Consider the following 16,393-nt stretch of genomic DNA (forward strand, 5'->3'; position numbering starts at 1 on the left):
GATAAGAAAGCAAATCTTGAAAAGAAGCCTCCTCTTCAGTTTGCAAAAGTAATTTTGAAAACGCCCATGAGCTTCTAATCAGGATAATATATGGGCTTCTTTCTGGATATGCTTACATTCCAGACTGATTCTTTAATTATTATGATAGCGGTGTCAATATCAATATTTTATTGTATTAGCATGGTTCAAATTTTGAAAACATTAAACAGAATTTCGAATTGTTTAAAAAGTCGTCTAGTGGCAATTTCAGAATTGGTTTTGTTTGGGGAGTGGGGACAGTACCTTATCTTTTCCCATTTTAAAGTCACTCACTCCAGGGGGTTGCACCTTGGGATCTCGTCTTTGAGTAGATGAATTTTTCAGGATGAATTTTTATGATACAATTTGCCTATAGTGCAGCTGATTTTATATACGTTTGTGTATACTGTACATGTATGTATTGATCGAGTTCCTAGTCCACATATCAAGCGCCCTGGGCATCTTACATTTGTTTTTATCGTACGTGTTTCGATACGATAAAAAAAAGATTGGGTTTCTCCAATAAAGTGTTTCTAAAGTCTATACATGGTATACAGTATCATAATGTGTGGTTTGGTTTTTTTGTAATTCTGTAGTTTGTTTTTCTGTCTTAATTATACATTTATGTTAAGGTGAATATCAATAAAGATCTTACGTCTATATATCTGTCTCTTATACACATCTAGTGGAAGCTTAAGGAGGGGTAGGTAAAATGTTCGAGTGAGAGTGGTGGTGCATCGTGTAGCATCGCTCTCATTCTTTGAGAGCGACGCCGCACGATGTATCATCGTGTCCTTTGTTCAAGCACTGTGTTTGCCTTTCTTCGATGTGTTTGGCCTCGGGTTTGAATCCCATGATGTCTATGTTTGGTCACTCCGCGCAAAGCACTGACCCATGAGCCTCACTGCTGTTCTTGTTATTGTTACCAAAACTTCAAAAACTTTAAAAGCATCCAGCATCGCCAGTTTGGAACGGACGTGCATGACATTTTGTACACATAAACTAGGGGGGATTTCCAACAAACGTTGGCTGCGACGCCGAGGAAAAAAATGTTTTTTTTGTATTCTGTTGAATGCATGTGCCAGGTTTGTCTTACATAATAGTTTAAATACTGTGTAATTGTTTTATCTGGTTTCCAATAAATGTGTTAGATAGTGAAGTTTCTTAACATTTAACCAATATTCTGTTATGAATGACATTTTGTTATGAATGTAAGTTAGTCACCATACAGTATATAGATTTTTATATTATTTAATGATCCATCACATAATATAAACATACCCTCAAGCTCCACCTATTATTGATATCATTCCAAATATATTTTGTTGAGCATTTAATTGTCAGTAAAATTACTATCCTTTAAAATATTTATAGACAGGTACATACAGTAGGAAAAAACAAACAGTATTATGTTTACAAAAATTCTTGAATTAAGTCACGTTTTTAAGACTTAAAAATTAATTGTACTCTGTAAACCATTTGTTGTATTGTTCATAAACAAATCCTTGGAAGTTACATTTAAGACTTTAATTAATCTGTATAACACATAAATTAACTGAAATATATTATTAATTGCAAACTACACAACTACTATTTAAATGTTTTAACAGAATAAACATTAGAATCTGTAACACTTTTGTGTTCTTATTTCATAGAGAAATTCTATCTGCCACAACTAATTGGTTTAGATGAGCATCTGATGGTAACTTATTGAAATGACAGCTAAACTTTGACATTATCCAGGCCAGTGACTAATTGATCCATGTCAGCATCTGCTTTAATGTATTCCGGCATTCTTTCAACTGTACACTGCAAGTAAATTACAAGACTCAATATTTAAATGTTTATCAACAATTATTAATAAGCAAAGGGAGGAACTGAAAACCAAAATAGAAGGGTATACAGTACATACAGTAGAATACATACAGTACAGTACTTACCTTTGTGATTTTCATGGCTACCCCTTCTGGTAAATTTCTCTGCACATATTCTAGAAAAATGCTTGCAGTAGACCCTGTTAAGTGTTTAAACTGCAAGAGATAAAACAAAATTGAAGTTAAGTTTCCTGATAACAAAAAGGTTGAGTTAACCTTGTTTTTATAACTAACCATAGTTTTTCAAACCAAACCAATACCAATGCCCATTATTTCACTAAATAATTATTGGCATGAATTATCATGTAACAAATTATATTAGAGTATAAAATTTGTTACAAAAACAGCATCAAAACAATTTTTATGATTTTAAGCCATTGATTCTGAGATTGGAAAGTCACAAACTACAGCTACACTCATACAAGTTCTGTATAAGAAAAAAGAATCATCGCTGGTATTCAACAATCATTAGTTGTAATTAGCTAAAATTACACCATTTCATATTCCTAAAACTGCAGGTAAATCTTGCAAACATCAATTACAATCGATACTTAGATGTCAAATTTGTCAATAAGCCTATGATGAGAACTTCAATAATAAAAATAATAATAGTGAACATTTATAATGCGCCAGTATCCATCAAAGATGCTCAGGGTGCAATAAAGAAGTCGAGAGAGTTATTATCAGTTTGTAATCTTAAGTACAAATAAAAAAAAAACAACAATAAAATAAAATAAAATTAATAACCGTATCCTTGGTGGGGGAGGCTTCAGAAGTGCCTTTACTTAGCAACTCCTAAGACTCATGGGGGGGAAAGAACGTCTCGCATTTCCATTTATGGGCTGCCCCTTAAAGGGGGTCCCACACCGCTGCCCTTACAGGAGTGGCCTAAACTTAATCTATGCCTAAGAGTACAATATTGAAAAAATTTAATCAGATTATTTAGTGTGTATTTATCGTAAGGATGAAGTAAACTTTGTTTAATGTTATCCGGTAACAGATTCCATAAGTGTGGTGCAGCGGATGCAAAAGAATGTTTTCCCCAGTTGTTGTGTGTGCGTGGTTTATAGAGCAAATTTTTGTTGTTTGAACGTAGACCCTCACGCCGTGGTTTGAGTGGTATAAGTAGATATGAGATGTAGGCTGGAGCAGTACCAGTTTTTGTCCGATAAACATACCCTATAGGTAAGAATCTTGAAAATGATTCTACCATGTATGGGCAGCCAATGTAGTTGCTTTAAAAATGTTTGGTAATTCTTGCAGCAATGTTTTGTAGGCGGGTGAGTCGACTGATTTGAAAAGTAGGACGTTACAAATGCGTGAATTAAGTTTTCTGTAGCTCCTTTAGTCAGGTATTTCCTAATTTGCCCAATGTTATGAAGATAGAAGAATGAAGTATTCAAGATTCCAGAAATGTGGTCTTTGAGATTTATCTCGGCATCGAGAACTGTGCCGAGGTTGCATAATTTTTTGAGATGTATTTATCTGTAAGCTACCAATTTTGACAAATGGAATGTCTAGCTTTTTACACTGTGCCTTGGAGCCAAAGACAATGTACTCTGTTTTTTGATCGTTCAATTTTAGGTAGTTTGAGACCATCCATTTTTGAATCTCTTTAATACATAATTCTAATTGATGAATTGCAATTACTGCATCTGATTGATTGGGCTTAAAAGAAATGTATACTTAAGTATCGTCGGCATAGGCGTGAAACTGCACATTGTGTCTTTGAACTTTTTGTAGGAGAGGGTGAATTTGAGCAGATTTAGATATTCAGGAACTGTCCCTGATGTTAAGGACTGATTAATTGTGCGTGTTAAAGGAAGGACAATAACATCACTGCATTCCTTCAGCAAAGCAATAGGTAGCAGATCAAGATCGCAACTCTTTCTAGGACACACATCATAATTTTCCTGACTTCATCCTCTAAAACAGGCTAAAAAATTGTCAACTTAACATCACTGTTGGCGGCATTCATCACATTTGGTATACTACATGTATGCTTAGGAAAAGAATCTTGTATCGTGTGGATTTTATCTTCAAAGAAACTTGAAAATTTCTCAGCAAGTTCTTATTAGATTCACATTGAGGTAAGGATGTGGATTTTTTGTGATGAAGGAGTTTATCTATCATACGAAGTAGTTGTTTTTGGTCTTTACTGCAATTAACATTTTCGAATCATCAAGTTGACATTATCCCTTCAAGCCTAAATTTTCAGCAAATCCGTTCTAAACTTTGACGTTCATGCTTAGCCTCAGTGATCCTCTGGTTGTACCAAGGTATATTTGGTCTAATAGTAACCAAGTGTGTTTTTGGAGGTGCATCAAAGTTGAGAATAGAGGACAGACAGTGAATATAATTTTGCATATTCTGTGTAATAGATGATTCAGCAAATTTGCGGCCAAAAATGAATCACGAATGTCATTTTTAAATACTTCAGTGTTTATATTTTTAATATTCCTGGTAATTAACTTTATTTTTTGTGGTCTTGGACACTGAAGTGCAAGAGTGCAGGTTATAGCATTGTGGTCTGAGAGACCATCCTCAACAGACGTATTCAACACAACTTGATCATCAGCACAACGCTTTATTAAAAGATCTAAAGTGTATCCATGAGCATGTGTAGGCAATGTTATGTGTTGATGGAGGCCCGAAGCTGACAGTAGCGCCAAGTAGCTGGTGGCATCAGGGTCGTTGTTGTTATCAATGCGTATGTTTAAGTTACTCACTTCAACTGTATGTTGTTTTAATCAATGTAAATCTATGTTGAATATACAACAAAAGACTAGTCATGTGACTTACCAACATAACTCTGTAATGTGTTCTCATTTCATATTGTACAAAATGTTTTTTGTGAATAAATGGTGATTTCAACAGAGATAACCGTTTGATATGTTTCCTAGGTTTCATTCTGAAAAGAAAACATATAACATCAAATCGCAAATAGGTTTTTTAATATATCATAATTATGATTATTATTATTATTATATTATCATCAATATAACTAATATTCTTATTACCATTTATATTATTTGTTAAAGGTTTGTATATTCTAGTGAGCTCAGTGGAAGAGGTTTCATAATGTTTAATGTATATCAGTAAGACAAGATTCAATGCTTCTAGGGTTATAAATTTGTGAAGCACTTGAGCTTCACAGCAAGTCATATATTAAATTGCAAATCAATATTTCACTCTACTTACATACTATCAAGCGTTATTTCCAGTTCTTTGGCTGCCATGGAAACAAACATCTCATAACTGTCAAGCACTGACTCATCATGACCTTTCACCCTAATTTCAATCCATTTGTATAGTTCATCTTCTTCATCTGTAGTTTCAATTTTTGACTAAATAATTAGAAAAGTATGTATTAATTTCATTACATTATATTTGTAATTAATCCTATGATGAATCACAAAATCAGGTTCAGAATATAAACTTGTTTTCCTTTGAAATATTACGAAAATGAACAAAAACAGAATCCTATTTAAATATAATTAAATAGAGAAGGCAGAGACTGGCTGTGCATGTACTGACAGGAAATGGGTAATTAAAGAAATTGAAGGAAGAATGGAATTATAGAGTATAGTAGTAAGAAGAAGTCAAATGTTTATAAATAAAATGTGAAGTTCTGCAAAACGTAAAAAGAAAGTGAAGTATAGACGTCTACAGTAATGACTTAAAAAACAGATCTACAAAAACAGATTACTAACACTGAGTACCACTTTGCCAATATTACAACACCATGTGACACCCCTTCATTACTGAACAATGTAACCCATGTGCCCGATACTACCCGAGTGCATTCTCAGCTAAGCTACAATTTACAAAGCTTTTTCAACTGATGTCTACATTCGTACTTAACTTTACAACATTGTATCTTTATTTCTGAGTTGTAATGACACATATCAGTACATTTTAAATGAGAATTATTATTATGATTATTATTATTATTATTACTATAAAAAATGCAATAATTACAATAATTTACCTCATCTTGTCTAACTTTGTCAGAAAAAAGACGGATGGATGCAGATGCTTCAGCTGTACCACAGGCTGGGTGACAAAGGAACCCTGAAATTTGAATGTTAGTGGTAAGATAAACTGCAGAAAAATAATCAGTTGTGGATCAAGGATTTTTTGCCAGCAAGTGGCAACCGAGCACCTATAGTATTGGGCAGGAGATCTACTATATAGTCGAGGGGATGGGTTATGGGTTGAGGTGTTCGTTACCTATTTTAAGGGGTCTATACCCTCTGGAGCTCCAGTTATTTAGCCATTAAATTCTCGTAACTGATTTCTTTCACACTTTTTGTTGGCTGCCTGAGAGGGGGTGAACTCCCCTTTTGCCACCCCCTGGTTGCAACGGTAAAATGATCCTGTTCCCTTAGCATTTTTCTGGCTTTTTGGTTTATTTTGTTTCACAATTGAATCCATGGTTATGTTTGTTCATCCTGTCCGTACTAGTGCATACTTCAGACTTAAGCATTATGACTTAAGTATTATGACTTAAGTATTATGACTTAAGTATTATGACTTAAGCATTATGACTTAAGTATTATGACTTAAGCATTATGCACTAATAAATAATTACAACTACTGTACATACCTACTATACATATACATGCAAATACGTAAAACATTATTGATATTATTATCTATCAAAATAATGCTATACACAGTAGGACAAGTAGGCAGTAGGAAAAAAAATTTCCAATCACAAGAGAGAGAATAATAATCAGCACAAAAAATTTGAATTGAAAGAAGAAAATAATAATTAATAATACATGATTTCAAAAAGGATCGGGCTGAAACATGGTATACTAAATTCTTACCTCTAGATATGCATCGTGTAAATGAAAATAGTTGAAGATTTCTGTAAATATATATGAATTATGAAATCAAAACACATTCATTCAAATATAATTGCAAAAGCAAACAATACAATAGGATACCAGTAAGCATGTGTCCAATGCTTACTTTAAAGTTAAGAGTAATCTGTTGTTGTTATCATTGATTGTCCCCTACTGGAACCATATTTACAGTGTCAGGTTTATAATGGCATTTCAATTCTTCACTATAGTGTCTACCGCCTCTCTAGATGACTATAGCTACAAGAACTATAATTTACAAACCGATTTATTCTCTGTGCAGCTTGAAGATTTTTCAATAACTGAATTCTTGATTGATGGAACAATTTACTTGAAAACAATATTCTCTGAAAAGGAAATAGTACCACATATTTTTAACAACAAAATTTCAGGGAGTGGGGAACTCTTCACCGGCCCACCCTTAGTGGCATTTGATATCCAGAATTTTGAAAAATAGAGTAGGCCTACCGAATAGAAATATTACACAAGGCACTAAACTAGGGACGGAGCATATTGATGGCTATGACTACACCATAAATTCTAACAAAGTAACTTACCAGACTATAAAGTACAGTAAGGCGCAGGGAATATATTATCCTCCGCCTAAAAAATCCATCAGTGCATTTCGTAAAATAAGGGCTGATTTCTGCACAGATTTTGCCGAAAATTAGGTTTTTACCTAATCTTAATATATGTATTACGGTATTTAGTAATTACGATTCTGCATACCTATTTCTTAGCAATTTTCTGTGCAAATTTGAGCTGGTTTTTGAAGTATCATCCACGCAATTTAAAAACTTTAGGCATACATTTATGGGTAAGTAACTTACTTTAGCATTTATTACCATTTTAATGTACATTTTAGAGCTCTTTTTGTGGTACTATTCCAGCAAGCCCCTAACTTTTGGGGCTTCAAAGTGCTGGTGAACGGAGCAGTGGAAATGATTTTTCTACCTTTTATGCTGTTTTCTTTATTAGTTTCTTTGTAGTATTAAGATATTTCAATGGTTATGTTTCTTTTGTTTATGTAAAGCGCATAGAGGCAACTTTTTTTTATGTAATGATGTAAATAAATTCTTCAATATTATGCGTTATATAAGACTTACATTAGTAATATTATGTATTATTATTTCAAGCACATAATAGAGACTATTGTAATAGGCCCTATGCGCTTAATAATAAATATACAGCCATTACCATTTTTTTTATGGCCCAACCCAAACAAAATACATTTCTCTATGCAAGTACTAGAGGGGCCAATAATATAGAGCTCATTTAGGGCCATATAAGGCTTTTCTTTATGACCATTATATCGATAATGTTGATGTAAATAAATTCTTCGATATTATGAGTGAAGTACTGTCTACAAGAGGACATCATTATAAGATACATAAACCACATGTAAAGTCAAAAGCAAGAGAAAATGTTTTCTCCATCAGAAGTATAAATTGTTGGAACTTGCTGCAAAAAAAAAAAGCACCGGTCTGACCATCCATTGAGATACAGCCAGTACGTACCCAAGCAGATGTTTAACAAGTCAAGAGGGGCACAAATGCTCTTCCAAGCTTTAATTAAATCTCGGAATCCAGGTAGATCCAGGTAGGTAGGTTACTGGGGGTAAACCAGTTGACAGTGACAGGAAAAGAGGCTAGCGTCGCGATGGAATCCAATTTCCATATCCTAGGCCTAGCGTCTACCTAGTCCACTAAACTAGGACTAAAGCCTCTCTAACTAAGAAGGGTCTAGCCTCCTGGCTAGGCTAGGGCCTAAAAACCCTAGCTAGCTAGGCTAGGTTTTACTCTAAAAGCTAACCCTCCCTAACCTAACCATACTTTTAGGGCCTAGTGCAAAAGGAAGTGTTTTTGAATCAGGTGTCATTAATCTTATCATGTGAACCCTTTCTTTAAAATATAGCTTAGGGCCTACTACATCATCAAGCAAAACACTCACGGTCGTTATGGCGGCTGCCATTTTGTAAATTACTTGGCTTGTATATCATCTTTAATTATGGTAATAATATAACAGTCATTATAATATTTAACCTACAAGAAGAACACTGAATATATATATATATATTAAAATATTATATTTATATATATATTAATGTTATATATATATATTTAAAACAATAGAACTTAGGCAATTTAAAAATATTCTGTTACGAATACCTTCCCATCATTCTTCACAAATTACCATGGACACAAAAAACGTCTAGCTCTCGGCTGAAATGATTGTTGTGTGTTGTGGAAGTCTAGGCGTAAGGTAGGCTAGTGATAGGATATTGCAAAGGAAATAAGATGGTAAGAATATTAATATATTTTAAATTGAATCATTTATAATGCGATGAATTACTGCGATTACTAAAACAGTTCAGAATCCATTTGACTTGACGTCTGTTCGTTTTCCTAATTTTACAGTCAAAAGGAACAACTATCAAAGATGCACTTGCCAAATGGGTAAGTCTCACTTCTCCTCTCAGTGGTGTGTGAGTGAACAGGTCTATTCTTGTCTTTTGCTTGAATACAGTACTTGCAGATTGGGTGTCTTGTTATATGACCCATCCAAAACTAGTAACTAACATTGCAGCTGGGCAGCTCTATATACAAGACCGTGGGAGTGGTGGTGCGAATTTAGAAAAAGTAAAATTTATGTTATAAAATGTTTTGTAAGTAGCCCTAGGTCTATATGTTAATAAATCATAAATGTGAAAATGAAAATTTGCGAGGAGGCCAGACCAATTTTCATTATTTATTATTACCTCTTTGATTTATTTTAATGCAGATTTAAATATATTTACCTAAACTTGAAAACAACTTTTTTACTGATCATTGACTCTGCAGCTAAAAGAAACTTAGGTACCTAGGCCTGCATTTAGTTTTAAAGTAAAATGTTCTTAGCAATTCTAAACTTGGAAAAGTTATGCTTTTTTAAGTTTTAATGTTACATACAATATTATTAAATTACTATATTATTATCATGTATTCTAGGCTGAGAAAAATAAGGAATGTCCACCATCAGAAGCAAAAGTAGTTAAATTATACATGCAGATACCACCAATTGAGAAAATGGATGCGTCGTTATCAACTCTTGCTGCATGCGAGTAAGCTTAAATTTCTAAATTTTAAATTATTAAATTTTGGCCTACTGGGCCTAGGTTTTTTTTTTTTTGTTATTAAATATTTTTTGTTATTCCGATGGTGTTTTTCGTCAGGAGATTTTATAAACATGTCAATGTTTTTTTAACACCTCAGGTGAGGTACTAACTGTGATACAGTGTTCATTATTAGTTGTGTGAAAGTAGGGAAAACATCATTCCTAATTTGGTTGTTAAACAAAAAAAGTGTGTTGTAGCTAGTCCTAGTACAGTAATACCAAACAGACCTTTTTTTAATACTATGAATAAAGTGTAGCCTATTAATATTTTTGTATGACAATATTTTGTCAATTATCTTTTTTCACTGTCATTGTGAAATTGAAGACAATGTTTGACACCAACATACACAAATGTTAGCTCTGCTTAGATATATAATTTTATATTAGTAGTAGCTAGTAATAGATACACAATTAGCCCTATTCAGGGCCGTATCCAGGATTCATTGCCATTGGGAGGGGGAGTGGGTGTGAAAAAATGGGTTGTGTGGGTGAAGGTGAAGAGCTGGTGGAGTCGCAGACTGTGATGATTAGTGTTTCCAATAGATTGCTGGTTAAGGTTTAACATTCCCTTTTAAGTTATGTTACAGAACAAAACAAATTTGATATTCAATATTAGCCACACCTAGATGAATAATTTGATATCAGCAGCTATTTCTATTTCATCTTTATAGACAGCTGTCTCTCTCAACAAATTGTATAGAAAAAATTGCCAACCTGAATGGACTTAGTAAGTAATATTTAAGAATCTTTTAATTATTTTTTTTATTGTAAAATGTAATAAAAGACTGAAGTGTTCAGTCAACAGTTTATTTCTCAAACAATCTTTTAAAATGTTTGTTTTTAACCTATTTTAGAAAACTTGAAGATTTTGTCCTTAGGGAGAAACAACATCAAGAATTTAAATGGTGTGGTAAGTTTATATTTGTGCTTGTCAGACACAATTCCAGGCATTGTATGGTCATACAGTTTCTGATATTGTGTATATTGTTCCATACATATCTAATCTAATCATACAATCATTCATTTTATTTATTTTTTCCTTATGCTGCAAGCACTTTAAGTGCAATTTAAAGTGGTGCAGTTACAAAAAATATAAACTAAACAAAAGACCCACTGTCCATCAGAAGAAGTCAGGAAATCTATAGGGGTGGGGTTTTGGGAAGTGCTACATCAAAGGAACATTTTCAGTTCACACCATATATGATTACTATATCTGCATCATTGTTGTGGAAATTGGTTATGTTCAGTTTTTATGCAACATATTTAGATATTAATTTTGTATACTATATTCTCTGCAGTTTTTGTGGACAGTGGGGAGAAGTAAATTTTCATATTTTCAGTGGCTGATTCAAGTGGGTGTGGGGCCTGGGAAACTTCTACTCAAATTCAAGTCCAAGAGTGCCATTTCTGGCCATCTAGAGGTGCCATAATCATAAATTTTCTTATTTCAGCCCCAACCATGATAGGGCTGAGGTAGTATAGACCCTCCATTTGTGAAAGTATCTCTTTGGGCCACCTCTATTTAAAATTCCTGGATCCACCACTGTATTGTAAATTTCTGTAATTCAGCCTTGAGAATGTATGCAAAATTTATATTGTCTCATATTCACTTCTCTTTCATTGCCTTGCAGTAAAGAAATATTAATATGCTTATTTCATATATTTATACATTTTTATACAATAAAATAATTTTTAAGTATAATAAATTCAATTAACAAAAACCTTAGAGAAAACTGAAAATCATTGACAAAATAAAGCAAAGAAGGAAATTGAATTAAAAATAAAAAATTTGTATCACAGAACCTACGGACTGAATGATGTTATAAATGTACCTGACTCAATTTATTCCTGAAAAACAACATATAGTATAAGCAAAATGCAAACACACAAAACAAAAAAAGTGTCACAAATGCTGGCCCGGGAGACTCCAACAGTGAACATAATCACTTTCTGATTGCTTATGATGCTGTCTGTGTTTTAATTCAACATACATTATTTTTTTGCTTCTAAATTTATCTTAAATTTATGCTAGTTAATACCAACTTCCATAAAATCAGGGGGGAAAACACAAATAAGAAGTTAAAACATTGATTAGGTCATATAATAGTATAAAAGATATATCAACTTAAAGTAATACACAGATAAAAAAACAACAACTTTTGTTGCAGACTTACAATACAATCCAATTTAAGGTCTGTGCAGAAGAGAAATGACTTATGCATCTGTTGTTAATTGACATGTAAACATTTTTCTCATTTCAATTTTTAAATAAATGCTGAAAAAACTTAAATTATAGAAAGTGCAAATACAGTATTGATTTTTGTATTTGAACAATGTATTTAGCTCAACACATAGAGAGACTTGTTTCGATATGCTATAAAAAATATTTATTATTTAATTATATATTTACATTTTGATTGACAGGAAGCTGTGGCAGATACACTGGAAGAATTGTGGATATCCTACAATGCCATAGAAAAACTGAAAGGCATACAAATACTCAAGAAACTAAAGGTCAGTAGTTCATTCATTCATATTAGATATGAATATCCAAATGGCTAACACTGACACATAAAATGATAATAATATGTTAAACTCATATCCCTTCATGCCAATAAGGCCTTTAAGCACTTCACATTATTATTCCCCCCCCCCCCCCCCCAAGTCATTGGATCAGCACATATTGAACACATACTGTACTGAGCTCCCTGTGGGAGAATCCCATAATATTGTAGCTGTAATCAGTGTATTTTGAGTTTAAACCTACCAGGTACCCAATTGTTCTCCTGGGTGGAGAGAGACAAACCTAGGTTAAGTACCTTGCAAAAGTCACAGCGAGGGGTTGAACCTTCAATCTCAAGGTTGAGAAGCAGAACCACAACCCATGTGCCTAACACTAATCCTTTAAATCTCAATGACTTTGCTTAATGCTAAAAAGTACTTCACTCTTAAAGTATGTTTTGGATTAATGCCTTTGTTCAATTCTCTATTTTTGTTGCTGCAGCTTCAAAACTAAATGTATATAATATTGTATTGAACTTACTTTTATAACTTATCTATAGGTACTGTATATGTCAAATAACTACGTTAAAGATTTCGGAGAATTTGAGAAATTATTTGGTCTGCCTTGCCTGGAAGATCTCGTATTTGTAGGTAAGTAGGCTGATTCCAGCATTGTGCCTTAATTTTTACTTCTTTTTTAAAACATCTACACATGCATTATCTTGGGCATACCTGACTTTGAAGGTATGTGTTGATGTTTAAAACCTTTACATCAGTCACAGGGGACTGGAAAGTCTAAACCCTGTGAATAGAATATCTGGGATTTTAGTTTCAGTGAAAAATCCTTTTTTCTTATTGAAGAACTTTAGATTTGAATGATCTGCACCTCTGACATTTGCTCCCTTTCAATGCTGGTGCCAGCGGGGAGGGGGTATCTGCCCTCCTGTCAGACAGGTCTGGGCCCCCTTGTCATCTGACTAGGTCGTCGTATCCAAATTTTTTTTTAAATAATTTTCATATCCAAATAACATTATTTTGATTGGTAATCCCTAGGCCATAAAAACTGTCCCCGTGAACCCTACCAGGGATTTTTTATTCCGGTCCATCGACCGAGACTCTAGTAAACCCCTTGGTTCGGACTCCTCTGTCCGACCCCTAGTAAACCCCTTGGTTCAGACTCCTCTGTCCGACCCCTAGTAAACCCCTTGGTTCGGACTCCTCAGTCCGACCCCTAGTAAACCCCTTGGTTCGGATTCCTCAGTCCGACCCCTAGTAAACCCCTTGTCAAAACATGTCGTTGATAAGTTTTATTGACTTCATTAGATGCATTACTGCATTTGTATTAATTTATTTTAATTTTTACAATTTTGGAATTATTTGTTAAATAAAGACTGCTGCCCATGTGGCAGTATGTTAGCATGTACGATTTATTTCTTTCTATTTAAATACTGAATCATTAAAATGTAAATAGTCTAATAAAAATTAATAAATGATAATAATAAAAATTAGTTTTATTGATGATTTAATATTTTTAGGGAATCCACTTGAGGAGAAACATTCAGCAGAAGGTGACTGGCGAGACCAAGCTACCAAGCGTTTACCAAAACTTAAGAAATTAGATGGTAATCAAAACGTTTACAAATATTATGAAACAAAATACATTCTAATTCATGTACTAACATTCAGCAGAGGGTGACTGGGGAGACTTGAAGATTGAGTGTGTGATACAAATGAAATATCTGGGGAAAATCAAACTTGTTAATAATTGTTGAATGTTAAATTTTTTTCTGTTAGTGTGAAAGGGGTTTTAGTTTTAATAAAGCATAATTTCATCTTTAATTGGCAAATGTTCTTGCTTTAATGTGAAATCAATTATTTTTTTGTTAATTTAATTGCAGGTGTTCCTGTAATCAAGCAGGAAGACGAAGATGCAGAGGGTGATGATTAGAATGACTTCAAACCTGACTAAGACCTTCATTCATTTCTTACTGTCTACTATTTATTTGTATACCATTTATACTTTCTCTTGTTTCATTCTGTCTACCATTTATATCAATGGTATGCTGTATGATTTTTTTAATCACATGGAGGTAGGCCTATATGCATTTTAAAACAGTATTCCTTTTTGAAATAGACTACTAAATATCACATCACTCTACACTTTCCTACTAAAAATGCAGTAACAACTTTTTGACTACTAATAGCAGAATAGACTTTTGTATGCATTTACTGTATATATAGGATAAAGAGGTTAAGAATGGAAAGATGGTGAAACCTAATGTATTACATTACTTGAGGTTTTCTAATAGATATCTAAAATGTATATAGTGTAAAAAATTGCAGTTGATAAATATTTAATTTTTTTAGAATTAGAAATTTACGGCACTCTGAAATTCTCCATTTTAGATTTGATGACATCATCAGTGATAACACCCCTCTGAAATTTCAAATTAAACAATTCCTTGTTATAACCCAAATACAATACTTTGTGAATAAAGTTCTTTTGAAATATTTTATGATTTGTTGTAAAAATTTATGATCTGCCAAACATCTTCATTGTTCATATTTTTTCTCTTATCATATACTATAACAATACATTATTGGACTAAGACTGGACTGCTGATAAGAATTAGATGGTTATGTACTGATTGAGCAAAAATATCACAATTTATGAGAATATATCAGGGGCAGATCCAGAGATGTCTAAAAGGTGGGGCTGATCAAGATAACAATACCTTATGGAAGGACCGGGGGCATGCCCCCCTGACATTTCTGAGTTCTAGACTCCTCTTAGGCCTTTTTAGGCGATCAATGTTTTCCTTTTCTTTTTTTTTTTGACTTTCCAAAAGGGGGCCGGGCCGGGCCAACTTTAAATTCGCCCCTGTATATTTCAAGAAACTGAGATCAGGAAAGGCAGTCTACAACAACATTAACAATTCTTACATCATTTAAAAAATGTTCAACTACTACAGGTGCTTAATGAAATACTACACCACGGGGATTCGAACATGGGATCTTCTGCTACATACGGATTCTTTAGGCAACACGGGTGAGGGGTGGGGGCTTTTGTTGGCGGCAACATACACACGTAAAACAGAGATATATCAATGTGATACGCCGCCGCCTTAAGAATTTTTATATTACAGGATCACTGAAGAGATACTTTCTTTAAATATAAGAAATGCCACAAAATCACTTAGAAATACCGGGATGGTGTCCAGCGGTGAATGGGAAAAAAGAAAGCCTTTGGCTTAGACTGGGTGGGGACCACCTTGTGCTCGGGTGGGGGACCACCTTGTTCCCCGGTGGGCTCTGAGAGAGAAGCTTCTGGAAGCTCTGGAATTTTAGCCTTTCATAAGTGATATTTAATTAGCCTCCCCAAACCTGTGATCATGTTCATGTTGTTTGTTCGTTGGTAGTAAATTGTTTGTTACCACGATAACTAAAGTTTGGTAAGTTTGATTGATTTCAAACTTGGCATGCAAGATGGCAATTGATAAGAAGACGGAGCCTATTGTTTTTGTGTGTGAATATGCTAATTGCTGATTTGCATAATTAATATTTCAATAATCATGAAATTTATGCTAAATAGGCCTTATCATAATTCCCATAAAAGATTTCTAATTTAGTTGCAATTGTAAAGATGATAAAGCGAGAGACTGTTTTTTTTTATAGGTGTCTGCATGGGCGCCGATTGGTAAGAGACAGGGAAACGTCCCCACCGTCCCCCACCACTTTTGAAAGTAGGGGACAATTTCCCCCCACTTTTCACCAATCTTCTATATTTAAAACTTTTCAAAGCGAGTGGAAAGAACGGTAGCAGTTCAAAACGGCAATAGACCAAAATGGCAATTATAAGTACCAAGACGGCAACAGACCTAAACGGCAATAGGCCAGTGGGTACAACGGTTATCAGAGGCTAAATATATTGTGAAAACAATGTACTGTACGTTGTTAAAATTGGAAGCGTGTAAA

The 16,393-nt window shown here is 33.7% G+C and overlaps 2 protein-coding genes across 3 annotated transcripts; one reads left to right on the top strand and one right to left on the bottom strand.

The window, feature by feature from the left end:
- Positions 1-1,253: 1,253 nt before the first annotated feature.
- LOC117103549 (28S ribosomal protein S10, mitochondrial-like) lies at positions 1,254-8,768 on the bottom strand. 2 transcript variants are annotated; one of them, XM_033244120.1, is made up of 9 exons: positions 8,596-8,656; positions 7,321-7,409; positions 7,028-7,110; positions 6,728-6,768; positions 5,884-5,966; positions 5,094-5,239; positions 4,695-4,803; positions 1,959-2,048; positions 1,254-1,827 (listed from the first exon to the last, which is right to left on the bottom strand). In XM_033244120.1, the coding sequence occupies exons 1-9, from the start codon at positions 8,651-8,653 to the stop codon at positions 1,741-1,743; spliced, it is 786 nt and encodes a 261-aa protein (XP_033100011.1). In that variant the 5' UTR covers positions 8,654-8,656; the 3' UTR covers positions 1,254-1,740. The 2 variants fall into 2 exon arrangements, with proteins under 2 accessions (XP_033100011.1, XP_033100012.1); XM_033244121.1 differs by lacking the exons at positions 7,321-7,409; positions 8,596-8,656 and adding an exon at positions 8,714-8,768.
- Positions 8,769-8,939: 171 nt separating this feature from the next.
- Positions 8,940-14,934, top strand: LOC117103547 (dynein light chain 1, axonemal-like). The gene is made up of 9 exons (XM_033244119.1): positions 8,940-9,063; positions 9,181-9,219; positions 9,751-9,863; positions 10,588-10,643; positions 10,771-10,826; positions 12,341-12,430; positions 12,979-13,069; positions 13,954-14,040; positions 14,317-14,934. The coding sequence occupies exons 1-9, from the start codon at positions 9,061-9,063 to the stop codon at positions 14,364-14,366; spliced, it is 585 nt and encodes a 194-aa protein (XP_033100010.1). The 5' UTR covers positions 8,940-9,060; the 3' UTR covers positions 14,367-14,934.
- Positions 14,935-16,393: the final 1,459 nt, after the last annotated feature.

The sequence above is a fragment of the Anneissia japonica genome, unplaced genomic scaffold (genome assembly GCF_011630105.1).
Source record: "Anneissia japonica isolate Jap-2015-1 unplaced genomic scaffold, ASM1163010v1 scaffold1299_len84399_cov266, whole genome shotgun sequence".
In the NCBI taxonomy this organism is placed as follows: Eukaryota; Metazoa; Echinodermata; class Crinoidea; order Comatulida; family Comatulidae; genus Anneissia; species Anneissia japonica.